Source organism: Oncorhynchus kisutch, linkage group LG4, assembly GCF_002021735.2.
Source record: "Oncorhynchus kisutch isolate 150728-3 linkage group LG4, Okis_V2, whole genome shotgun sequence".
In the NCBI taxonomy this organism is placed as follows: domain Eukaryota; kingdom Metazoa; phylum Chordata; class Actinopteri; order Salmoniformes; family Salmonidae; genus Oncorhynchus; species Oncorhynchus kisutch.
In genome coordinates this window covers 24,522,031-24,547,688 of record NC_034177.2, presented here as the reverse complement: position 1 = coordinate 24,547,688, position 25,658 = coordinate 24,522,031, and the positions used below count along the sequence as shown (strand labels likewise).

The 25,658-nt window shown below is 43.1% G+C and overlaps 1 protein-coding gene across 5 annotated transcripts; it reads left to right on the top strand.

Moving 5' to 3' along the window:
- Positions 1-1,676: 1,676 nt before the first annotated feature.
- Positions 1,677-24,345, top strand: kiaa0513 (KIAA0513 ortholog). 5 transcript variants are annotated; one of them, XM_031822701.1, is made up of 14 exons: positions 1,722-1,803; positions 2,966-3,081; positions 5,914-6,438; positions 14,298-14,397; positions 14,541-14,614; positions 14,972-15,042; positions 15,399-15,603; positions 15,706-15,746; positions 15,974-16,037; positions 16,161-16,238; positions 16,684-16,713; positions 20,999-21,079; positions 21,210-21,304; positions 21,888-24,345. In XM_031822701.1, the coding sequence occupies exons 3-14, from the start codon at positions 6,035-6,037 to the stop codon at positions 21,935-21,937; spliced, it is 1,293 nt and encodes a 430-aa protein (XP_031678561.1). In that variant the 5' UTR covers positions 1,722-1,803; positions 2,966-3,081; positions 5,914-6,034; the 3' UTR covers positions 21,938-24,345. The 5 variants fall into 5 exon arrangements, with proteins under 5 accessions (XP_031678560.1, XP_020336217.1, XP_031678561.1 ...); XM_031822700.1 differs by lacking the exon at positions 2,966-3,081 and having other exon boundaries at positions 1,677-1,803; XM_020480630.2 differs by lacking the exon at positions 16,684-16,713.
- Positions 24,346-25,658: the final 1,313 nt, after the last annotated feature.

The window sequence follows — 25,658 nt, the reverse complement described above, 5'->3', positions numbered from 1 at the left end:
ATATGTTGTTCTGCCCCTAAACAAGGCAGTTAACCCACTGTTCCTAGGCTGTCATTGAAAATAAGAATTTGTTCTTAACTGACTTGCCTAGCTAAATAAAGGTAAAATATTGGGGCAATATTGCTTGCATGCAATACACACTGATATAAACTGACGACAGTATAGCTATTTCTTGAATCCATAACTTCTAGCTGCGTGATTTTCACAACAGTCCAGCACACTATTAGAAGTATAGTCCTGAGCTACTTTTCTTCATGAATAGGCCTGTTAAGCACACTGATCCCTGGGTACTAACTGTGACTGGATGTGACCCGCAGCTCCCCAGGAGAGGTGCTGGTAAAGTGGTCCCTGTATGAGAAGAAAGTACATGGGGTTGGGTTTAAAGTAGATGGTTGCTCAGAGCCTAAAAAAGGACAAGCTGCACTTCATGACTGTCCTCCTCCCTCAGAAGTTCCACAGCCTGGCAGCTGCTGCAAGTCAGCATTATTAGCGTAGGCTACACCTCTAAACACTGCACCTGTAATTGACATGTTTTTGTAGGTAGGTTAAGAGTCTTAACTCTTGAGTCTCTGACTCTGAATTAATTTAAAACATGTGCTTGTCATCTTTCTGTCTTTATTCGTAATTGGATAAAACACCCATTATGATATAGGAAGAGATTTGAAGTCCTATAGCCAATGGAAATGGTTATAGATTATTTACATTCACAGTATTACAGTGTTGACTTGGAAAGGGCAACACCGGGAAAAAACATGAACGCAAGTGAGTCATGAGCTCTGCTGAAACGACACAGGTCCGTGCGCTATAACCACAAATGATATATATTGGTTGGTCATCAGTATCGTGACGAAGTCTGCTCAAATATTACTGGCCCTTTTCCCGTTTAGATGCAGAGCGAAGATGATCTATTATATTGACAAGATGGTCAACTGACTGCATTAACAATGGAAACGCATGTCCTTAAATGCGAAAGGTAGGCGGGAGGAAGCGAGATCAGGTGGGAACATTCTAGCCAACGATAGGGCAGATACGCATGTGAACATATGGTACAACTCCGGTATAAAATCGTTATTTACAAGATTGTCAGAATGTCTTATCACTTATATCAGTAGCCTACATTGCATCAACCTAAGCATTATGAATCTTATATTCGATCAAATAAGCGTCACCTATCAAAATAGCAATTAACTGTTATATTGACCAATTTCGACACTCTCTCATTGCCCCCCATTCAAAAGCTCCTCAATTGGTATTATCTTATTTTCGCGTGAACATATGTTGTTGTTAGTTCAATCTGGGATCATTGGGACATCCGTACTCTAACGTTAACCATGACTTAACCTTTACCATTATCTTAACCATTTTCAACGTCAAGTTAAATGGGGCCACGACAGAGTTGGGACGTTCAGGTAAAAAAAATATCTAAAAAAGTCAAACATCTACTTCCGTGTTCATAGTCTGTCGGGAACAACAACAAAAACGTTAAATTCGGTAAATCGAAAATGTCTGACTTGCTTACTTGTTGTGGAAATAATATTCCACAGTTTCCCACTAAGGAAATATCAGAATCAACCAATAAGAAGCTCTACGCAAATAATTTACGTTCATTTTTAACACATTTTAGCTCGGAATGCCCGAGTTTTCGAGAGGACATGAACGGGATACTTAGTGACGTCATTGGGTTCCCCACCCCCACTTTACAGTCGTGCTTGATTGCGCATGCCTGTTTTGACACTACTGAAGTGAGCAGGATCCGACGCATACAGGGAAGACTAAACCCCTCATCAACCTGCGACATTTCATGTACGTACAACTGTAAAGGAAATGTACTGTTATTATATCATATGTTTTAATATAATCAATTTCTCGACATACGCTTGTAATTTGGTGTGTTTTATTGACAAGCCATATACAATCTTATTTCGATTTCACACTGTAGGCCTACTAGATGTCTGTCATTCATCATCAGATTGCTGGAGATGTCAAGTGGTGGTGTTGGCAGGCACTGGCAACCCTATAGATGTTTATTGGCTGCGTAACATGGGCTTATCCCTCTGAAGTGCGTGTTTAAAAAAAATTGAACACTAAATATACGAGTAAACTACCATACTGTAGCCTAACCTAATGGGTGTTGTTTACAGTATTCGATCTATTTCCTGAAAATATGCTTTCAAGTTAACGTTACTGAAGTAATGGTTGAATTCAGAATGAAAATATAAGTAGTTTTGATGTCCCCCCCCCCCCCCCCTGTCCCCCCCAGGCTACTAGACCTACTTGACAGTTCTTACGATCAAGCATGTTGTTCTGGAAGCTTACCTCGTACACACATATTGGCAATAACAACAATGTAGCCTTACTGATGGGAAAGTAGCTACTGCATTTTGCCCAAAACAATTAGACATCGTTTCGATACAGTGTCACTCTCACTAGTTCTATCTTTGATAAAAGTACCATAGCCGTATCAGGTTGGAAATGTTTTGTTTTTATTTTACTCATGTATAATAACGTTATTTATAGAGAGTACATTTCATACACCAGTTAAAAGTACTAGTAAGAGCAGGCTGGTGTTAGTGATGAAGCTTACTCATAATAGGCTACTCATTGGTTTTGTTTGGCTTTGGGGTTGTCTTTGGTTTTATCTGGAACTGCACATGGAAGAGAACTTCCTGTTAATATTTATATGGTCATTCACACAGTGACTGTTGTCTCTTCTGGCTCCTGCTTTGCTGTCGTGTCCAAGTGGTCTTAACAGCTTATCTTCATTTGTCACCATGGAAGCTCTATTTAAGTGACCTTGTTTGATCAAGGTCATGAAGGGGAGGAGGGTTTGACTTATTTGGGAAAACTCGTTAATAATATAGGGATGTTGGTTCTCAGCAGGACATGTTTGTTGGGTATCATACTTGTTTGATTCTTGGACAAAAAAAAGGGAGCTTGGAAGACTGACGTATTTTCTCTGCTTCAGATTCAAGTTGTTGTGAGATGATGCACCAAAGAAACAAACAGCCATGTGAAAAGAACAATGAGCTATGTGAAATGCCTACTTTGCAAAGAAAACTGAATTTTGCCTACCAAATTGGAGTGAGTAATGCATGTCCTCTAAGTCATTTATTTTAGACCGCCTTTTTCTCTCTGAACTAGCTGTGTCCATGTCATGTTAGGTCAGATCGTATATACAGCATCCAGCTATAGCACTAGCAGCAAGGCATAACGAATCAAGATTCCAAACCTCCCTTATCAGTCTTTTCTCTCCCACATTCCCTTCAGTGTGAAATGTTTAGTTATGCACTCAGTCAGTCTTATCTATGTTGCTAGTCCACTCCCATGGAAGAGAGGGGCAGCCTACATGGACATTCAAGTGTCCAAATGCCTGTGATTAGATATGACTGAACCAGTTTACCCTCCTCTCAAAGTCTGGTTTGAGTCAGGACAGTCAGGCGTCTGGACTGGACAACAGCCCTCCTACATTGGGGTAAGGAACATTTTAGATTTTATTGCTAAGAGATTATAGGGAGGACACTCCAAGCAAGCAAGACTTCAGTTCCTGGCCTGCAGACCATGAAATTTAATTTTAGAATGCCAGTGAGGACTGAAGGAAGAAAATCAGAAAATGATATGACCCACACTGAATTGACAAGATGTTTCCTCTACTCAGTCTATCACATAGAGTATGTTGCTTGGATGATGGTTGTGGAGAGACTAGCCTACTGAATAATATTTCCTGGGGTGAACATGGGGACATTAGTATAACATGGCTTTTATGTGTCATGCCCTCACATGAATGTTTGCAAGGGCATATTTTACATGATAACAAGACCTCATAATAGAACAATGCCACACTTTATGTAATGACCACTTGTGATTGTTGGAAACTAGATATTAGTTGACGATGGTAGAGATACACCTAGATATTAATTTTGATAATAAAAATATGAGATGTATTTGTCTGCAATATAAAACTAGGTGCCAGATCCTGTCTACAGTAAATGGATGTTCAGTTTATCATTTCATTACAGCCTGGATCGTACACATGGATCAATGCAATGCAGTATCTTTCTACAACCCCTCTCTCACATCTCTCAAGTCATAAATCCAGTAGATCTAATTACTCAAGCTTTTCAGTATCCCGTCATTTGTGATGAAAAGCGTCCCGTCCCTGTCCTCTATGCTCAATCCCCTGAGGGAGAGTGTGTGGGTGGTTGAGCAGGACTGGGGGCCTGTTCTCTTGCTAGGGAAGCAGAAATACTTCAGCCTGTGCACCCACCGCTGAGATTTCCTGAGCTCAACTGAAGGTCTCCCCCTCACTCGGAGGGCAGCCAAGGGGGCTCAGTGCATAGGCCAATGGCATATCTGGAAGGTGATTCTGCCGTGCCGTTAGTACTGCAGTGGGAACCACAACAACAGAGAAACCTGTTTTTTCTCACTCAGCTCGGCTCACCTCGGTCCTTGTGATAAAGCTGCAAGAGAAAAAAAGAGTTGGGAGATTTCCCTCTTGACATTTTGTGAACAAGTCAGATAAAGCCTATTTTAGCTAACATCTAATACACCAAAATGTCAAGAGTGAATTTTCACAACTGAGGCATGTTCAGGTTTCAACAGAGTAAGCTGTAGTTCATTGCTTTGACATGAACAACTGAAAAGGGGTTGTGTGTGTTGTGTGAAAAACAGGCTAAATGAAGGGCCATATTCCTTTATTTTCTTACTTTTATAAAACATTGCGGCGTGTTTGGTGCATCGGCGTGTGCGTGTGTTTTCACTAATGCTGGGTTACAGTCCAACTGTCCCAATCCTATATTATGTCCTCCTTATCTCAATAATATCCCCAGTCTTTCAGTCAGACGACATCAGCCAGGGGGTTAGACTTGCAGAGCTGCCAGATCCAGGATCAGACCAGACATCAGCCTGGGGGTTAGACTGGCAGAGCTGCCAGATCCAGGATCAGGGCAAAAGCAGGCAAAACTGTTCCCCTGACAAAGAAGCAAAATGGCTTAACTTCAGAAGAAATAGCCTCCAACACTCTACTCAGCAAATTGGATGTAGTCTATCACAGTGCCATCCATTTTGTCACTAAAGCTCCATATACTACCCACCACTGCGACCTGTATTCTCTCGTTGCCTGGCCCTCGCTACATATCCGTCGCCAAACCCACTGGCTCCAGGTCATCTATAAGTCTGCTAGGTAAAGCCCCGCCTTATCACAGCTCACTGGTCACCATAGCAACACCCACCCATAGTGTGCGCTCCAGCAGGTATATTTCACTGGTCATCCTCAAAGCCAACACCTCGTTTGGCCGCCTTTCCTTCCAGTTCTCTGCTGCCAATGACTGGAACGAATTGCAGAAGTCACTGAAGCTGGAGACTTATCTCCCTCACTAACTATAAGCATTAGTTGTCAGAGCAGCTTACTGATCACTGCACCTGTACGCAGCCCATCTGTAAATATCCCACCCAACTACCTCATCCCCATATTGTTATTTTTTTGCTCTTTTGCACCCCAGTGTCTCTACTTGCACATCACCATCTACACATCAATCACTCCAGTCTTAATGCTAAATTGTAATTATTTCGCCACTACGGCCTATTTATTGTTTTACCTCCTTAATCTTACTACATTTGCACATACTGTATATAGATTTTCTATTGTGTTATTGACTGTACGTTTGTTTATCCCATGTGTAACTCTGTGTTGTTTTTGTCGCACTGCTTTGCTTTATCTTGGCCAGGTCGCAGTTGTAAATGAGAACTGGCCTACCCGGTTTAAAGACAGCTTCAATACTGATGGAAAACACAATATCCGTTCATATCCAAACAGTCATATCAACAGCATTACTGTACATCATTATATTGTGTTATTTGGTTAAAGTTGGCCTATGAGTGTTATAAGTAACAGTTCCCTCTCTCCTCTCTTCACAGTGTGCAATGGGTGTGTGGGCATTGAGTCCATTCTGCTACAGCGCCCCTCGTGGATGAGAGCGTCTGAAGAGCCTTCTCCTGTCTACTTTAGTTCTGCCATCTCTGTTCTCTGTCCTCAACAATGGAGGGGGTAGCTGTGGAAAGCCTCATAGACTTTGATATCCCTTCATGTTCAGACGATACAGCCCCCTCATTTGCAAGTCCTCCTAGTGGGGCGCTGCTCCATGCAGACATTTTCTCCTCTGAGCCGCTGTTCCAAGAGCCTGCCTCCATTGTTCTCCTGGAGCCACAGTTGCCTGATCCCATGGCCCCCATACCCAGCTCCCACCACCATTGTGAGGGAGAGGACAGGGACAGTGATGCCACAGAGTCGGCAGACAGTGAGAATGACATGGACCCACACTCCCAGCAGTGGAACTCACGGCACTCATCCTCCTCGTCCAATCACAGCGCAGAGCTTGGGGTAGAGGCAGTGGAGAATCAGGAGTTCATGAAAGCTTACGTGGAGATGGTGTTTCATGGAAAGTAAGATCACCCTGGATTCTCTGAATGTGGGGTGGTGTGGGTCTGTCCCTGAGGGCCTGTACAGTATGTGTAGCTAGAATGAACTATTTTACAGTGGTACTTAAACATGGATAGGGTCTTTTATGAGGGTTTAGTATGAGTGTAAAATACTGAACAAAAATATAAACGCAACATGTAAAGTGTTGGACCCATTTTTCATGAGCAGAAATAAAAGTTCCCAGAAATTTTCCATATGCACAAAAAGCAAATTTCTATAAAATGTTGTGCACAAATTTCTTTACATCCCTGTTAGTGAGCATTTAATCTTTGCCAAGATAATCCATCCACCTGACAGATGTGGAATATCAAGAAGACGATTACACAGCATGGTCATTAATTACACAGGTGCACCTTGTGCTGGGTACAATAAAATGTGCAGTTTTGTCACATAATACAATGCCACAGATGTCTCAAGTATTGAGGGTGTGTGAAATGTGCATGCTGACTGCAGGACTGTCCACCAGAGCTGTTGGCAGATACATTTATGTTAATTTCTCTACCATAAGCCACCTCCAACATCGTTTTAGAGAATTTTGCAGTATGTCGAACCAGCCTCACAACCTCAGACCACGTGTGTGGCGTTGTGGGCGAACGGTTTGCTGAAGTCTACATTGTGAACAGAGTGCCCAATGGTGGGGTTATGGTATGGGCAGGTATAAGCTACGGACAATGAACACAATTGCATTTTATCAATGGCAATTTGAATATGTCACTCTTTGAGCATGTTAAGGATGCTCTGGATCGACATGTACGACAGCATGTTCCAGTTCCCGCCAATATCCAGCAACTTCGCATAGCCATTGAAGAGGAGTGGGACAACATTCCACAGGCCACAATCAACAGCCTGATCAACATTTGTGAAAGAGATGTCACGCTGCATGAGGTGAAATGTGGTCACACCAGATACTGACTGGTTTTCTGATCCACGCCCCTACCTTTTTAAAAAAGGTACACAACATGACCAAAAGTATGTAGACACCTGCTTGTCGAACATCTAATTCCAAAATTATGGGCATTAATATGGAGTTAGTTTTCCCTTTGCTACTATAACAGCCTCCACTCTTCTAGGAAGGCTTTCCACAAGATGTTGGAACATTGTTGCAGGGATTTACTTCCATTCATTCACAAGCATTAGTGAGGTCGGGCACTGATGTTGGGCGATTAGGCCTGGCTCGCAGTTGGCGTTCCAATTCATCCCAAAGTTGTTTGACGGGGTAAAGGTCAGAGCTCTGTGCAGGCCAGTCAAGTTCTTCCACACCTATCTTGACAAACCATTTCTGGATGGACCTCTCTTTCTGCACGGGGACATTGTCATGCTGAAACATGAATGGGCCTTCCCCAAACTGTTGCCACAAAGTTTGAAGCACAGAATCGTCTAGAATGTCGTTGTATGCTGTAGCGAAAAGATTTCCCTTCACTGGAACGAAGGTGCCTAGCCCGAACCATGAAAAACAGCCCTAGACTATTATTCATCCTCCACCAAACTTTACATTTGGCACATTGCATCCGCCAAACCCAGATTCTTCCGTCAGACTGCCAGATGGTGAAGCGTGATTCATCACTCCAGATAATGCGTTTCCACTACTTCAGAGTCCAATGGTGGCAAGCTTTACACCACTCCAGTCGGCACTTGGCGTTGCACATAGTGTTCTTAGGCTTGTGTGCGGCTGCTTGGCCATGGAAACCCATTTCATTATCCTCCCGATGAACAGTTCTTGTGTTGACGTTGCTTACATAGGCATTTTAGAACTCGGGAATGAGTGTTGCAAATGAGGACAGAACATTTTTACACGCCATTCTACTGCCAATGTTTGGCTTTCCACATTTTGTTACCTTACAGCTTTATTCTAAAATAGATTTAAAGAACATTTTCCCTCATCAATCTACACACAATACCTCATAATGACAAATGGAAGACAAGTAAAAAATATATATATATATTTTGCAACTGTATTAAAATAAAAAAAACAGATACCTTATTTACATAAGTGTTCAAACCCTTTGCTATGAGACTCAATGTATTATTTAAATTTGATTTAACTAGGCAAGTCTGTAAACAACAAATTCTTATTTACAATGACGGCTTACCCCGGCCAAACCCTCCCCTAACCGGGACGACACTTGGCCAATTGTGCGCCGCCCTATGGGACTCCCGATCACGACCGGTTGTGATACAGCCCGGGATAGATCCCGGGTCAGGAGAGACGCCTCTAGCACTGCGATGCAGTGCCTTAGATTACAGGCAACATCCGCACTGTGCTAAAGGGTAGAGCTGCCGCTTTCAACCCGGAAGCTTATAAGAAATCCCGCTATGCCCTCTGATGAACCATCAAACAGGCAAAGCGTCAATACAGGACAAAGATTGAATTGTACTACACCTGTTCCGACAATCGTTGGATGTGGCAGGGCTTGCAAACTATTACAGACAACAAAGGGAAGCACAGCCGCGGGCTTCCCAGTGACACAAGCCTACCAGACAACTAAATTACTTCTATGCTCGCTTCGAGGCAAGTAACACTGAAGCATGCATGAGAGCATCAGCTGTTCCGGACGACTGTGTGATCACGCTCTCCATAGCCAATGTAAGACCTTTGAACAGGTCAACATTCAAAAGGCCGCAGGGCCAGACAGATTGCCAGGACGTGTACTCCGAGCATGCGCTGACCAACTGGCAAGTGTCTTCACTGACATTTTCAACCTCTCCCTGTCCGAGTCTGTAATACCAACATGTTTCAAGCAGACCCCTATAGTCCCTGTGCCCAAGAACACTAAGGTAACCTGCCTAAATGACAACCGACACGTAGCACTCACGTCTGTAGCCATGAAGTGCTTTGAAAGGCTGGTCATGGCTCACATCAACAGCATTATCCCAGAAACCCTAGATCCATTCCAATTTGCATACCGCCCCAACAGATCCACAGATGATGCAATCTCTATTGCACTCCACACTGCCCTTTCCCACCTGGACAAAAGGAACACCTATGTGATAATGCTGTTCATTGACTACAGCACAGCATTCAACGCCATAGTGCCCTCAAAGCTCATCACTAAGCTAAGGACCCTGGCACTAAACACCTCCCTCTGCAACTGGATCCTGGGCTTCCTGACGGGCCGCTCCCAGGTGGTAAGGGTAGGTAATAGCACATCCGGCACGCTGATCTTCAACATGGGGGCCCCTCAGGGGTGCGTGCTCAGTCCCCTCCTGTACTCCCTGTTCACTCATGACTGCACGGCCAGGCACGACTCCAACACCATCAAGTTTGCCGATGACACAACACTGATAGGCATGATCAACCACAACTATGAGAAAGCCTATAGGGAGGTCAGAGACCTGGCCGTGTGGTGCCAGGACAACAACCTCTCCCTCAACGTGATCAAGACAAGGGAGATGATTGTGGACTACAGGAAAAGGAGGACCCGAACAGGTCCCCGTTCTCATCGACGGGGCTACAGTGGAGCAGGTTGAGAGCTTCAAGTTCCTTGGTGTCCAAATCACCAACAAACAATCATGGTCCAAACACACTAAGACAGTCGTGAAGAGGGCACGACAACACCTATTCCCCCTTAGGAGACTGAAGATTTGGCATGGTTCCTCAGATTCTCAAAAGGTTCTACAGCTGCACCATCAAGAGCATCACTGCCTGGTATGGCAACTGCTCGGCCTCCGACCGCAAGGCACTACAGAGGGTAGTGCGTACGGCCCACTACATCACTGGGGCCAAGCTTCCTGCCATCCAGGACCTCTATACCAGGCGGTGTCAGAGGAAGGCCCTAAAAATTGTCAAAGACTCCAGCCACCCTAGTCATGGACTGTTCTCTCTGCTACCGCACAACAAGCGGTACCGGAGCTCCAAGTCTAGTTCCCAAAGGCTTCTTAACAGCTTCTATCCCCAAGCCATAAGACTCCTGAACAGCTAATCAAAAGGCTACCCAGACCACTCTTTTATGCTGCTGCTACTCTGTTTATTATCTACACATAGTCACTTTAACTCTACGTAGACGTACATATTACCTCGACTAACTGGCGCCCCCGCACATTGACCCTGTACCGGTACCCACTGTATATAGCCTCACTACTGTTCTTTTACTGCTGCTGTTTAATTATTTGTTACTTTTATTTTAAATGTTTTACTTATCTATTTTTTTCTTAAAACATCTTAAAGTATTGTTAGTTAAGGGCTCGTAAGTAAGCATTTCACTAAGGTCTCGACACCTGTTGTATTCTGCGCATGTGACAAATTTGATTTGATTTAGACCGCTGCGTTACTCAGGATCCCTACCTGCGCCACTCAAGATCATTGAGCTCAGGTGCATCCTGTTTCCATTGATTATCCTTGATGTTTCTATAACTTGACTTAAGAGTCCATCTGTGGTGATTTCAATTGATTGGACATGATTTGGAAAAGCACACCTAATCTATATAATGTCTCACAGTTGACATTGTATGTCAGGGTAGATGTTCGTTGGCGGAAACTGAGGTCAATGTTTGAAACTGCTAGTGAGTCAAGTGAATCTAATAGTACAGAAAGTGAGAATGAGTAGGTTACAGTGGCGAAGAAAAAGGGAAACCAAATAAGTAAATCTATGTTGGAAAATAGGAAACCACTTGACTCGTTTTTGAGTCAGGTTTTTTGGATGAATGCTACTTGGAAAATCCTTTTAATGTCTCCTAGGAAAATCTGGAATGTGTTGGAACAAAGTTTGGAGTCTGAAAGTCACAAGAAGTGGTCTTATTTTAGATTTTTTTTGGTGTGTCTGCAGAGCAGAAGAAGCGTGTGTTAAGACTCTAAAAGATATCAGAGTGGAATGTTTCCTGCATGGATTTTCATAGCAGATCAAGAGGGTTATTTCTGGGGTGGCGCAAGAAATAAAGGCAGAGAGACCTGAAAATAGCTGTGCAGCAACGCTCCCCATTCAACCTGACAGAGCTTGAGAGGATCTGCAGAGAAGATTGGGAGGAACTCCCCAAATACATATGTGCCAAGCTTATAGCGTCATAAATCAAATTTTATTTGTCACATACACATGGTTAGCAGATGTAAATGTGTGTGTAGCGAAATGCTTGTGCTTCTAGTTCCGACAATGCAGTAATAACCAACAAGTAATCTAACTAACAATTCCAAAACTACTGTCTTATACACAGTGTAAGGGGATAAAGAATATGTACATAAGGATATATGAATGAGTGATGGTACAGAGCAGCATAGGCAAGATACAGTAGATGATATCGAGTACAGTATATACATATGAGATGAGTATGTAAACAAAGTGGCATAGTTAAAGTGGCTAGTGATACATGTATTACATAAGGATGCAGTCGATGATATAGAGTACAGTATATACGTATGCATATGAGATGAATAATGTAGGGTAAGTAACATTATATAAGGTAGCATTGTTTAAAGTGGCTAGTGATATATTTACATCATTTCCCACCAATTCCCATTATTAAAGTGGCTGGAGTTGAGTCAGTGTCATTGTCAGTGTGTTGGCAGCAGCCACTCAATGTTAGTGGTGGCTGTTTAACAGTCTGATGGCCTTGAGATAGAAGCTGTTTTTCAGTCTCTCGGTCCCAGCTTTGATGCACCTGTACTGACCTCGCCTTCTGGATGATAGCGGGGTGAACAGGCAGTGGCTCGGGTGGTTGATGTCCTTGATGATCTGTATGGCCTTCCTGTAACATCGGGTGGTGTAGGTGTCCTGGAGGGCAGGTAGTTTGCCCCCGGTTATGCGTTGTGCAGACCTCACTACCCTCTGGAGAGCCTTACGGTTGAGGGCGGAGCAGTTGCCGTACCAGGCAGTGATACAGCCCGCCAGGATGCTCTCGATTGTGCATCTGTAGAAGTTTGTGAGTGCTTTTGGTGACAAGCTGAATTTCTTCAGCCTCCTGAGGTTGAAGAGGCGCTGCTGCGCCTTCTTCACGATGCTGTCTGTGTGAGTGGACCAATTCAGTTTGTCTGTGATGTGTATGCCGAGGAATTTAAAACTTGCTACCCTCTCCACTACTGTTCCATCGATGTGGATAGGGGGGTGTTCCCTCTGCTGTTTCCTGAAGTCCACAATCATCTCCTTAGTTTTGTTGACGTTGAGTGTGAGGTTATTTTCCTGACACCACACTCCGAGGGCCCTCACCTCCTCCCTGTAGGCCGTCTCGCGGGGTCGAGACCCAGGGTCTCGAGCTTGATGACGAGCTTGGAGGGTACTATGGTGTTGAATGCCGAGCTGTAGTCGATGAACAGCATTCTCACATAGGTATTCCTCTTGTCCAGATGGGTTAGGGCAGTGTGCAGTGTGGTTGAGATTGCATCGTCTGTGGACCTATTTGGGCGGTAAGCAAATTGGAGTGGGTCTAGGGTGTCAGGTAGGGTGGAGGTGATATGGTCCTTGAATAGTCTCTCAAAGCACTTCATGATGACGGATGTGAGTGCTATGGGGCGGTAGTCGTTTAGCTCAGTTACCTTAGCTTTCTTGGGAACAGGAACAATGGTGGCCCTCTTGAAGCATGTGGGAACAGCAGACTGGTATAGGGATTGATTGAATATGTCCGTAAACACACCGGCCAGCTGGTCTGCGCATGCTCTGAGGGCGCGGCTGGGGATGCCGTCTGGGCCTGCAGCCTTGCGAGGGTTAACACGTTTAAATGTCTTACTCACCTCGGCTGCAGTGAAGGAGAGACCGCATGTTTTCGTTGCAGGCCGTGTCAGTGGCACTGTATTGTCCTCAAAGCGGGCAAACAAGTTATTTAGTCTGCCTGGGAGCAAGACATCCTGGTCCGTGACTGGGCTGGATTTCTTCCTGTAGTCCGTGATTGACTGTAGACCCTGCCACATGCCTCTTGTGTCTGAACCGTTGAATTGAGATTCTACTTTGTCTCTGTACTGACGCTTAGCTTGTTTGATAGCCTTGCGGAGGGAATAGCTGCACTGTTTGTATTCGGTCATGTTACCAGACACCTTGCCCTGATTAAAAGCAGTGGTTCGCGCTTTCAGTTTCACACGAATGCTGCCATCAACCCACGGTTTCTGGTTAGGGAATGTTTTAATCGTTGCTATGGGAACGACATCTTCAACGCACGTTCTAATGAACTCGCACACCGAATCAGCGTATTCGTCAATATTGTTATCTGACGCAATACGAAACATGTCCCAGTCCACGTGATGGAAGCAGTCTTGGAGTGTGGAGTCAGATTGGTCGGACCAGCGTTGGACAGACCTCAGCGTGTGAGCCTCTTGTTTTAGTTTCTGTCTGTAGGCAGGGATCAACAAAATGGAGTCGTGGTCAGCTTTTCCGAAAGGGGGGCGGGGCAGGGCCTTATATTTTCTTGCGGAAGTTAGAGTAACAATGATCCAAGGTCTTTCCATCCCTGGTTGCGCAATCGATATGCTGATAAAATTTAGGGAGAAGACTCAAGGCTGCCGAAGGTGCTTCAACAAAGTACTGAGTAAAGGGTCTGAATACTTATGTAAATGTGAGATTTCAGTTGAAAAAAATTCTAAACCTGTTTTTGCTTTGTCATTTTGGGGTATTTTGAGTAGATTGATAAGGATTTAAATAAAAAAATATATATTTTAGAATAGGGCTGTAATGTAACAAAATGTGGAAAAAGGCAAGAGGCCTGAATACTTTTCGAATGCACTGTAGTGTATCTTTGATACAGTCATGTGAAATCTATAGATTAGGGACTCATGAATTTATTTCAATTGACTTATTTCCTTATATGAACTGTAACTCAGTAAAGTCTTTGAAATTGTTGCATGTTGCGTTTTATTTTTGTTCAGTCACTGTTTAAGGTGGGTCTGTATAAACCTCTTTTCTCTCAGGGAGGACTTTGACCAGGAGGAGAAGGCTCGCTTTGGGGAGCTGTGCAGTGGAGAAAATGGCAAGGGTAGGGAGTGGTTTGCCAGATACGTCAGTGCACAGGTAAGGGCCGGTATGTAAGCACAGAGATGTGTATGTCTCTGCACATAGACACAGAGTAATGGCACAGTTATCAGCACAGCTTCGCTGCTGGTGCTACATGTTTTAAGTTTATGGTAACTGAAGACACATGGCTTTATTTGCAGCGCTGCAACTCCAAGTGTGTGAGTGAAGCAACATTCTACAGGCTGGTGCAGTCTTTTGCAGTTGTTCTTTTCGAGTAAGTCTGACTCCCTCTTTCACTTCAACTCTTTCGTGTTTTAAGTGCTTATTTTTTTCCCTGTTTCACTTATTTTTGTTGGGAGACTGAGCCATACACCTGCTACATTGTATTGATGGGTTTTACACAATGGCTTCGTTCCCTTAAGAGTTTGTAAAGACAACAACTTCCAGGCTCGGCTCCATCTCAGAAGGAGAATATGTGAACACGTTTGTGTGTGTGGTCAAATACATGTGGGTGTTGTGTGCAAAGCTCGTTGTCTAGACCTAAGTCACACATAAGGGAATGGGTGTATTTCACTGTACAATATTATCTGCACAATCATATCCCCATTACAGAAGTGTGTGTGTGTTGCAGGTGCTATCAGATGGATGACTACAGTCCAGCTAAAAACCTCATGACCATGTGTTTCACTTACTACCACACTGGTGAGATGTGTATCTGCTTAGAACCACAAATGAGAGTCATTCTCCCCTCTCTTAATGGCCTCCCAGTTTCCCAACATTAATGGGGAGGGGTCAACGTTCAGGGTTGTACCCTTTTGTAGTTGCAACATAACCACAGAGTCAGTTTAAGCTAACTGTACATACTATTGATGTGTGCATCTCTGCATGTGTGGGGTATTAGAATTTGTGCTAATACAATGCTATTATAATGCTATTACTTTGCTATTACTATGCTATTAATTTGCTATTAGGCTCTACGCAGTACCTATTCATAATCAATAGGAAACATGATTAGAGCATGGTGGTGTATAGTAAAAGGATCCTTCTCTGCACCTCAGGTAAGTCCCAGCCATCCCCCACTGAGCTGCTGCAGCAGCCGCCTGTAGCCATGGACTCCTACCTGAATAAGGCCAACTCCTGGCTGTCTGGCAAGAAAGACGCAGCCGAGCGGCTCCTGAAGAACTCCTCTGCAGCCAAAACGGAAGTCAAAGGTTTCTTTGGAGGCCTGGAGAGCAAGCTGAGAGCGTCCGCTCGAAAGAATGAGTGAGATGTATTCCTGTTAATAACCAATCAATAATGTTTCTTCTAAGAGCGGTTTTAGTCCGTTTATTTGCTGACTTTTCCTCCCAACTATTTTCTACCCAGGGAGGCAGAGAGTCCAGTCGAGGTAAAGCCCAAATCACCAGGTACGTCAATCTCATCTCTTGTTGATTGTAGGGTACACACCCATCAAAAGTTTAAGATACAAGCAAGTCAGTTCCTGTATTAGTCTGATTTATAACTCCATGTCCTTAAATGTTCTTTTAACCAACCTGCCAACTGGTCAAATTACTCCTCTCTTGCCTCAAAGTATGGGTTGCCTTTATCAGTTGCTCCCTCTGCCTGTCCTCTAAAGTGTCCTCTGTGTCTCCAGAGAAGAAGAAAGTAGAGAACGAGAAGGTGTACCTGTACACACACCTGAAACAGCAACCCATCTGGTATGAGATGGATGTTCATTTATGTTTATAGATGATTTAAAATCCACACAATAACAATGAGGTAGTGAATTATTGTCCTACCTGGTTGGTGTTATAGATGTGTTGTGGTGTCTCCGGTGACAGGCATACGTTGAGGTTTTGGAACGCCGCGTTCTTTGATGCGGTCCACTGTGAGAGGAAGAAGAGGTCACCTACCACCAGGTGAGAGACTGATGTACCAGCAGGGGAGATGAAAGATGATACGACTGTTATATCACTAAACTGGGATGTTACTATAAAGCTCCTTTTACAGCCTGTGTAGTGCGAATTGGATAAAATTGGAGTGTGTAATAGAGTGCAGTAGATGGATAGATTGAATGAAACGTATGCGTGAATGTGGGGTGTATTTTCAAGAGGTGGGAGGTTCGTCTCTTTGTTTGTGAACACTTGTCTTGTCTGTGTGTATAAATGAGGGGTAAGGGAATGTGGTATGAGTTTTAACACAAATTAGGAATTGAAGGAAGGCTGACTGTATACCAGTCTGTAGTTCACTCAAACTGCTGTTGAGCTCCTGACTGTTGCCACCAGTTTCTTCTCCCAAGCTATTGTTCTCAACCTTTGCATGTATCTTTAACCCTTTGTCTCCTTGTGCCTTGCTGCCGGGCAGGGGGACGGATGAGGAAGAGAAAGACGAGAGGTCTGTCCTATCTGTCTGCTCCTCCTAACACTGGTAGATGGAGAGATAGGGAGGGAAAGCGAGGAACAAGGGAAAGAGGCAAAAGAGAGAGGACGAATAAAGGGATGAACCGAGAAAGGAACAGATGGATGCTCAACATTGTGACTTAGAGTGAGAGAGTTGAAAATCTAGAAAGAGCCGTAGGCTTAATTTGCACTGTTCAGGATGTGCTTCACTGAGCACAAGCAGAACAGGGTAAGGACAGATCCTTGTACTGAAGTTCAATAATAGGCTCAGCATTGGAGCAGTAGGATAGTTGCTGTCCTATTGACTTGTCCACTGATATCTGCATGAACTTCTCCTCTCACTCACTGTATCCTCTGTGTCTGTCATAGCTGAAAGCCATCTATTTTAGACAACTAATTAAAAGTGTGTTTCTCTTGTTAATACACATTTATGTTGATTGCATACACTTTTCCTAATTCTGATCATGATGCGGGCATTACTTGTCATTTACTGCGTGCTTGTCGAGCATCAGAATGACATGCACTTCTTGTTTGTTTGGTTGTTGTTATTTCTGTTTGTTTGGGTTAATTTCATGGATGAATACATTTGCCTCGAGCATAAAGCAGGGTTATTAAAGAGTTGTTCGTTTCATGATGGCGAGGTATTATGTTTTCACAGATGATTGCATGCTGACATGTTCACTCTTATCTGCAGCATGAGGGGTTTCTCTTTAGTAGGGCCTGTTGCATGTGACATAATTTTTTGCTCTCGTCCAGTGCATGTTAAGTCTGTAGCGCTTTAGAATAACTCCATGTAATAAAGCATTTACAATGGATTAGTAAATAGTTTAATCATTACGCTCACATCTGTACATGTTAGTAACCTAGTTAATTATAGATAGACATTCCAGCAGTACCTGATGCTCCTTGAGGTCTCAAAAGGGCCCCTATAACATACTTTTGGCCATGTAGTGTATGTGGACACCTGCTCGTCAAACATCTCATTCCAAAATGGGCATTGGCATTAATATGGAGTAGGTCCCGACTTCCCACTGGATTTTGGAACATTGCTGCAGGGACTTGCTTCCATTCAACCACAAGAGCATTAGTGAGGTTGGGCGCTGATATTGGGCGATTAGGCCTGGCTTGCAGTCGACGTTCCAAATCATCACAAAGGTGTTCGATGGGGTTGAGGTCAGAGCTCTGTGCAGGCCAGTCAAGTTCTTCCACACCGATCTCAACAAACCATTTCTGTATGGACCTTGCTTTGTGCACGGGGCACTGTCATGCTGAAACATGAATGGGCCTTCCCCAAATTGTTGCCACAAAGTTGGAAGCACAGAATTGTCTATGTAGAATGTAATTGTATGGTGTAGCATTATTTCCCTTCACTGGAACGAAGGGGCCTTGCCCGAACCATGAAAAACAGCCCCAGACCATAATTCCTCCTCCACCAAACTTTACAGTTTGCACTATGCATTGGGGTAGGTAGCGTTCTCCTGGCATACGCCAAACCCAGATTCTTCCGTTGGACTGCCAGATGGTGAAGAGTGATTCATCACTCCAGAGAGTGCGGTCTTAGGCTTGTGTGTGGCTGTTAGGCCATGGAAACCTAATTCATGAAGCTCCAGACGAACAGTTCTGGTGCTGACATTGCTTCCAGAGCCAGTTTGGAACTCTGTAGTGAGTGTTGCAACCGAGGACAGACCATTTTTACACGCTACGTGCTTCAGCAATTGGTGGTTCCATTCTGTGAGCTTGTGTGGGATACCACTTGGTGGCTTTGACATTTTCTCTCCTAGACATTTCCACTTCAAAATAACAGCACATACAGTTGACCGGGGCAGCTCTAGCAGGGTAGAAATTTGACGAACTCAATGGTTGGAAAGGTGGCATCCTATGACTGTGCCATGTTGAAAGTCACTGTGCTCTTCGGTATGGGCCATTCTACTGCCAATATTTGTCTATGGAGATTGCATGGCTGTGTGCTCGATTTTATACACCTGTCAGCAATGGGTGTGGCTGAAATAGCCGCATCCACTAATTTGAAGGGGTGTCCACATCCTTTTGCCATGTAGTGTATCTATGGTTTAACAATAAGCACACAATACAGAGGGTGTTTAAGAAAATATAATGAAAATGTCATTCCAAAACAGGCACACTGTTGTAATAATGTGATGTGTAACTTTGGATATACTATGCTGAGTAAAATAATGTTTTCTGTCTGAAAATGCTATAAGCGTTTCTTGACAGGGACTTTTCTACCAAAAGTATGAATTGCGGGTCACCCCTTAGAGCAGGCTAATTAGGCAATAAGGCCAGAGGGGGTGTGGTATATGGCCAATATACCACAGCTAAGGGCTGTTCTTAGGCTCAACGCGGAGTACCTGAATACAGCCCTTAGCCACGATATATTAGCAATAGACCACAAACCCCCGCGGTGCCTTATTGCTATTATAAACTGGTTACCATCGTAATTAGAGCAGTAAAAAAGCAGTAAAAATATTTTGTCATACCCATGGTATATGGGCTGATATACCACGGCTTTCAGCCAATCAGCATTCAGGGCTCGAACCACCCAGTTTAGAATCTCGGTTAACCTAGAACTAAAATCCTGTGTAATTTGGTCAGCTGCGTGATAAAATTCTGGGTCCATACATGTTAGAAATTGGGAGTTCTGGTTTGCAAAGTCTCCACCCTCACAAAAGGAAACTGTCTGCCCCCACCCCCTTGCTGTTAATTTCACCACGATGTGAAGCAGTCAAAGTTAAAGCACCGTCTTCGCCAAATCCTGGTACGTCCAAATAATCAGTGCTGAAAACCCAAACACCAGGACTACTGCAGCTCCTTATCCTACGCATTCTATCTCTTCACCAGACATTATTTGGTTAACATGCAGAATCTGTCCACAAGAGATTATGAGCCGTCCATAGACCGCTTACAAGGCAAGGAAACAAATATTGGAATTCATTATTTTGCTGAACTATCCCTATATCTTTAAAAATATCACATGCGAGTCTAAGCCGGATGAAAGGTATTACTAAGCCATATGGAATTGTTTTAAGGTCATACCGATGATCATTTAGCTATTTGATTTTGAATTTAAAAATATATATATTAGTGAGACCTTAAGGAGCTGGAATGTACTGGTACTGCTGGAATGTCTACCAATGGCATGTCCATCTTTTGGTGAGAAATTCCACTGGTCACTCAACATTTATAAAGTATAAATAGCCCACACTGTAGATGAGGCCATGCAAAAATACTTAACTAATGATTAATAAATGGTTTATAAGGACCTATATTAAACCTTATTAATGGAGCAATGATTAAGAAGTGACTTACTAACCCATTATAAATGCTTCATTTCGTGGAGTTATGTGCTACTTTTAAGTCTTATTCCACTGCACGCTGAATGCTGTCTTACTGAGCCACAATGACAATTGTTTTGAAAAACACATTCAAGTAGAACGGTGTGTTGTAGCACTTAATAGCTATGTTCTTCTCCATGGGTATTGCCATGAATTACTGTAGCAGCCCATCAAATGCTAAGCATTCAGTTTATTGTATTATTTATTTCAGAAATCCTCCTGTACCTTCTATGTGTATGTATGAGTGTGAGTGGACGGGTGTGTGATGTTGTGGTGCTGTTCAGGTCGAGTTATCAATCCTGTTCACAGGGTTAGTTAACTCTGGAGACTCATTTGGTGTCTTCAGAGTTAGGTAAATCAGCCTTTAGTTTTTCTTCTCCATATGTTTGGAATAATCTCCCAAAAGCATTACACATAGTAGCCATTGTGTCCCTGGGGCAGTTTAGAGAGTGGACAGAGGAATTTTATAATGAAGAATGTGTTTGTTTTAGTTGATTGTGTTCTGTGTATATGTGTTCAATTTGTGTCGTGCTGTATTTTACTTGTTTTATATTGTATTCCATTTTTTGGTTCTATTAAATTGTATATGCAGGGCTCCCTTGAAAAATAGACACAATGGTGACTCCCTGCTAAAATAAAAAGGTCCTCTGTTTTCTTGTATGACTACACTGGTTATAAAGCCTCCCAAAGCTTTTGGATAGACATTTCTCTCCGTTCCCCAATCAGAGAGAGAACCGCAATCTAACACGCATTATCCAGCATGCCATCGCTTTAGTTTGACGTGTTTTCCTTCAAAAAAGTTTTCACATGTTTTGCTATTTTCATCTCATTCCAATGATGTCTGGTTTGTTGTTTTGGTGTGGGTAAAAGGTCAGAGGTAAACTTGGAGACCTTGACCCCTAACCTCTCTCTGCTCTTATCTTTCTCCAGAGAGAAGTGGTGTCATATGACCCAGGAAGAGAAAGATGACAGCTCTAAAGTCGACGAGAATATTGCCTTTGGCCAACTGGGGTGAGTGAGGTGACATGCTCATGCCTATGGACAAAAAACAACTTCTAAGTTCCATCTGAGGAGGAGAGGAATCTGCATGGTTTTTTATACTGTATCTCATGGTCAGTTAACTCTTAGTGTCTGCTTTCAGGACATTCACTCACAACATGCTGGCTTTTGGGCTCAGTAAGAAACTCTGCAATGACTTCCTGAAGAAGCAAGCAGTTATTGGGAACCTAAATGAAGGTACCCCTACATGAACCAACCTTCCTCACATCAATAAGATCAAATAGGTTGTTTGGTTATCTGCCACGCTTCCTTTTCATATAATTTACTTTGTTTTACCTGTTCAAACTGTTTTAAACGTATAAAAACAAATATTAGTTTGGGCCTCCTGAGTGGTGCAGCGGTCTAAGGCACTGCATCGCAGTGCTAGAGGCGTTACTACAGACCCGGGTTCATTCTCGGGCTGTGCCACAACCGGGAGTCCCATAGGAGGCGCATAATTGGCCCAGCGTCGTCAGGGGAGGGTTTGGCCGGTGGACTTTACTTGGCTCATCGCGCCCTAGCGACTCCTTCTGGCAGGCCGGGCGCCTGCAGGCTGACCCCGGTTGCCAGTTGAACGGTGTTTCCTCTGACACATTGGTGCGGCTGGCTTCCGGGTTAAGCTGGTGGGTTTTAAGGAGCACCTGTTAGGCGGGTCATGCCTCCACCTTTGCCTCTCCTGAGCCCGTTGGGGAGACAGGCTTTCTGAGACTAATGTATTTATAACTGGAAAAACATGCTTAGTGGTTTTGATTGAAAAGAGCTCTCTGTTTCTCTCTTACAGAGCAGTACAAGCTGTTGAGCGACCACATTGAGCAGATGGCCACGGAGTGAGTGGCAAAGAATGGTACTTCAATGACTACTTAGTGCTCTATCAATAGTAATTAGCTGAAGCTAAACTCCTCCTCACTCTCCAATGTTGTGAAGGCTCACCAATAACTGTTTTCAATCAATATCCAGTACAGTAAACTCCAATCACCTATTTTAGTAAAGCCTCCATAACCTGCAACAATAAATAACACAAAACCTTTTATTACAGTCATAGTAAACATGAAGCTGCGTAGTCAATATTCCAGCTTCACCAACCAACATACTGTAACCTACCCTCTCCTGGGCACTGTCAACAAGGTCATTCACCCTATCACTACTACATTATTTTATACTGTCACTAATGAGTACCTTCCTCAGGTCCTTTATTTTACTGTATAGTTGGACAATTTCAGCCATATCAGCATCCATTAACCCATTTTACATAATCAGCTCCGTGTAACCGGCCCAGGCTCTCTATAGCCTTTTTCATGTCCCCTGCCTGACTACAGTATACATATTTTAGATATACTGTAACCTGCTCCTTGCACATATCCTACAATTAGTATTATTTATATTGTTTGCAATAGTGACCTTTTATGATTTCCTTTCTGCCCAATGTCGAAGTGCCTTGAATGTACCCGTGGGAAACTGTCCTTTCTGTTTCAATGGTAATCAATGCAAGTCTCAATTGTAACAATCTGTAAAACCACTTGATACAATATCCTCCTGTTCATGATTCTACCATCTATATACTGTGTCAGCATATTTCCAATAAGGTCGAATTCTCATGCTCAGTGTCCTCTGTGTTTAGTGATTGTCATGGTGTTAGATCACGGCTAGTGAAAGTGCAGTGTGTCGTGGTCAGAGGCTGCAGCATGACTTCCAGCAGCAGTCCCATACCTTCTGTTTTATTCCTAGAGTAGCCGTGACCTGAGGTGTCTTTGCTATATGCATGGCATGCATCCTTGCCCTTTATAAGTGAGAAACGAGCATTGTGCAAGTTGGGCATCGTGCAGCAAGGGCGTCAATGTCTTGTTTGCATTATTTAAGCCCACCAGAGGGAAGCCTGGTGACTTGTTCAGAGCACTTAATTTATCAATGGAGTTAAAAGTTTAAAAACTACTGTGTGGATCCAGCTTTTGAGGGAGAATATATAATTCTTGACATCTCGGAGCATTGACATTTGAGCTATGTGAATAGGAATTAGGATTATTGTACGTTTTTCTCAATGCTGGATTGAAGTACTGGCAAGTTTTTATATATATATATATATATATATATATATATATATATATAATTTTTTATTAATCTATTGTCTATCACTTGATTTTGTATTTATATTGTCTTTTTTTCACCTATGTTTTATTATGTTCAAAGACTTGTTTATCACTGGTTTTGTGTCATATCTGTTGGTGAATGACTATGTAACTGATTATGGTCATTGTGTTTTGATGTCTGTCTCAATGGCAACTAAAGCTTTCCCCTTATTAAGACCCTGAAGTGCCGTCATAATTCCTCCCTTAGGAGTGGTCCATTCAAGTGCTAAACCAAACTATATGTGTGCTATGTGTAAAATGTTTAGTATAAACTATTGGGTAATTCCTCCAGTGTGTTAGTTACGATGTGTAGTTGCGTGTGATGCCTTGTAGTTGAAGTTCTATGTCTTGTCTTGGAGACGTCTTGTCTTGCTCTCTCTCTTTTCTTGTGGGCTGTTTAGCAGAGGACCAGCTTCTTGCCACAAAGTGTCACTTGAGTTCTGCTCTGTCTCTGTTATTTCTCTTGGATTGCAATGCTGCTCCCTGCTTCATGTCTGGATCTGACATTCTGTTCAGCAATCAGACATATTGTGCATCTGCATGTGATGACCTCTATTTCCATACTGCTGAATGACTTGACCCTTTTTTGTTTTGTGGCTGTGTGCAGTTTTAGTTCAGCTCCAAGCCCTCCTGGGTGTTTGTATTGCTGTGTGCAGTTTTAGTTTAGCACCAAACCCTCCTGGGTGTTTGTATTGCTGTGTGCACTCTGGCCTTTCAGTATTGTTGAAATGCAGACCAGCCCTCTAATACTTGGAATGCTTCGCCTGCTTTTCATGTTGCATGTCAAATGCATGGATGGTCCATCACTGGTCTTTAAGACATCTCTCATGAAAAGTGTTGTACATTCTTTGTCTGGGCAGTGGTGGTCTGATTTGACCAGTTGTAACTAGCACCTGATACCTAGTCATGGACAAGCCTTGTGTCTTTGGAGGTGAAACAAACTTAGGCATAGGAGAATATAGCCAACCCTTCTTTTTAATGAGCGGGGAAAGAGTCTCTTACAGGTAGCTGTAATGTCCTCCCACTTCTGTTGTGCAATGGTGGCTGAGTTTGCATGGATGTGTAATTATGATAGAACAAGTAGCTGATGCTGTAATAAATATATTTTTGAATGTGGATGCTTTTGGAGTCGTGTCTGTGAGTGCATGCGAGAGAGGGTATAAGATGTTTGAATTAGAGGTGTTTGGGAAGGAGAGCTCCGTGTGAATGTGTAGATTAGATAGAGAAGTCTCTGTGCACTCCAGTGTGTGAGACTGAGTCAACGTGAGCAGGGTATAGAGTGGGAACATGTAGCACAATGTGGGAGGGTTTTAGATCCTGGCCCAAACTGCCAAATGGCTGCTCAATGATTGGACACAATATGATGAGCAGTGAAAGCTCAGTCAGTGGTGTCACACAATGAGGGTCTCTCAATTCAAGTGCTTTATTGGCATGGGAAACATATGAAAGCAAGTGAAATAGATAAAAGTGAAATAAAAAAATAACAGTAAACATTACTCACAAAAGTTCCAAAAGAATAAAGACATTTCAAATGTCATATGCGCAAATAGTTAAAGTACAAAAGGGAAAATAAATATAAATGGTATTTACAATGGTGTTTGTTCTTCACTGGTTGCCCTTTTTTTTTGGCAATGGGTTACAAATCTTGCTGCTGTGAATGCACACTGTGGTATTTCACCCAATATATATGGGTGTTTATCAAAATGTTATTTGGTTTTGTGTAATCTGAGGAAAATTTGTGTCTCTATGGTCATACATTTGGCAGGAGGTTAGGAAGTGCAGCTCAGTTTCCACCTAATTTTGTGGGCAGTGTCTGCCCTCCCAATAGCAAAGCTATGCTCACTGAGTCTGTAAAAAGTCAAAGATTTCTTTAATTTTGGGTCAGTCACAGTGGTCAGGTATTCTGCCACTGTGTACTCTCTGTTTAGGGACAAATAGCATTCTAGTGCTCTTTTTTTTGTTGTAAATTCTTTCCAATGTGTCAAGTAATTATCTTTTTGTTTTCTCATGATTTGGTTGTGTCTAATTGTGTTGCTCTACAGAGAAATTAACCTGGAGAAGAGCCCCCCTAAGCAAGCTGGTCCTGGGGCTCTGTTCACAAACAGACACCACAGAGCCCCAGGACCAGCTTGCTTAGGGGGCTCTTCTCCAGGTTCATTTCTCTGTAGGTGATGGCTTTGTTAGGGGGCTGTAGAATTGAATGGCTCTGGGGACTGTAAAATATCTGAACACTATGAAGGTGATACGTGCGCACACACACTCCATTACATGCTCGTATACACACAGATACATACACACTTGATCTCTGTCTTCTCTCCCTCTCTATTGTCTAACTTTCTATAATTCAATATGTTTCTTGTTTGTCTGTCTTATTCTACATGTTTATCTATATTTACAACAAGCAATGGGAAGATAGAACAGGAACATAG

Coding starts and splice junctions, on each gene's coding strand:
- kiaa0513 (XM_031822700.1), top strand. CDS start 6,035: ATGGAGGGGGTAGCTGTGGAAAGCCTCATAGACTTTGATATCCCTTCA. Junction 15,043..15,398: donor TTTCACTTACTACCACACTG/GTGAGATGTGTA, acceptor TCTGCACCTCAG/GTAAGTCCCAGCCATCCCCC. Junction 16,239..16,683: donor AAGAGGTCACCTACCACCAG/GTGAGAGACTGA, acceptor GCTGCCGGGCAG/GGGGACGGATGAGGAAGAGA.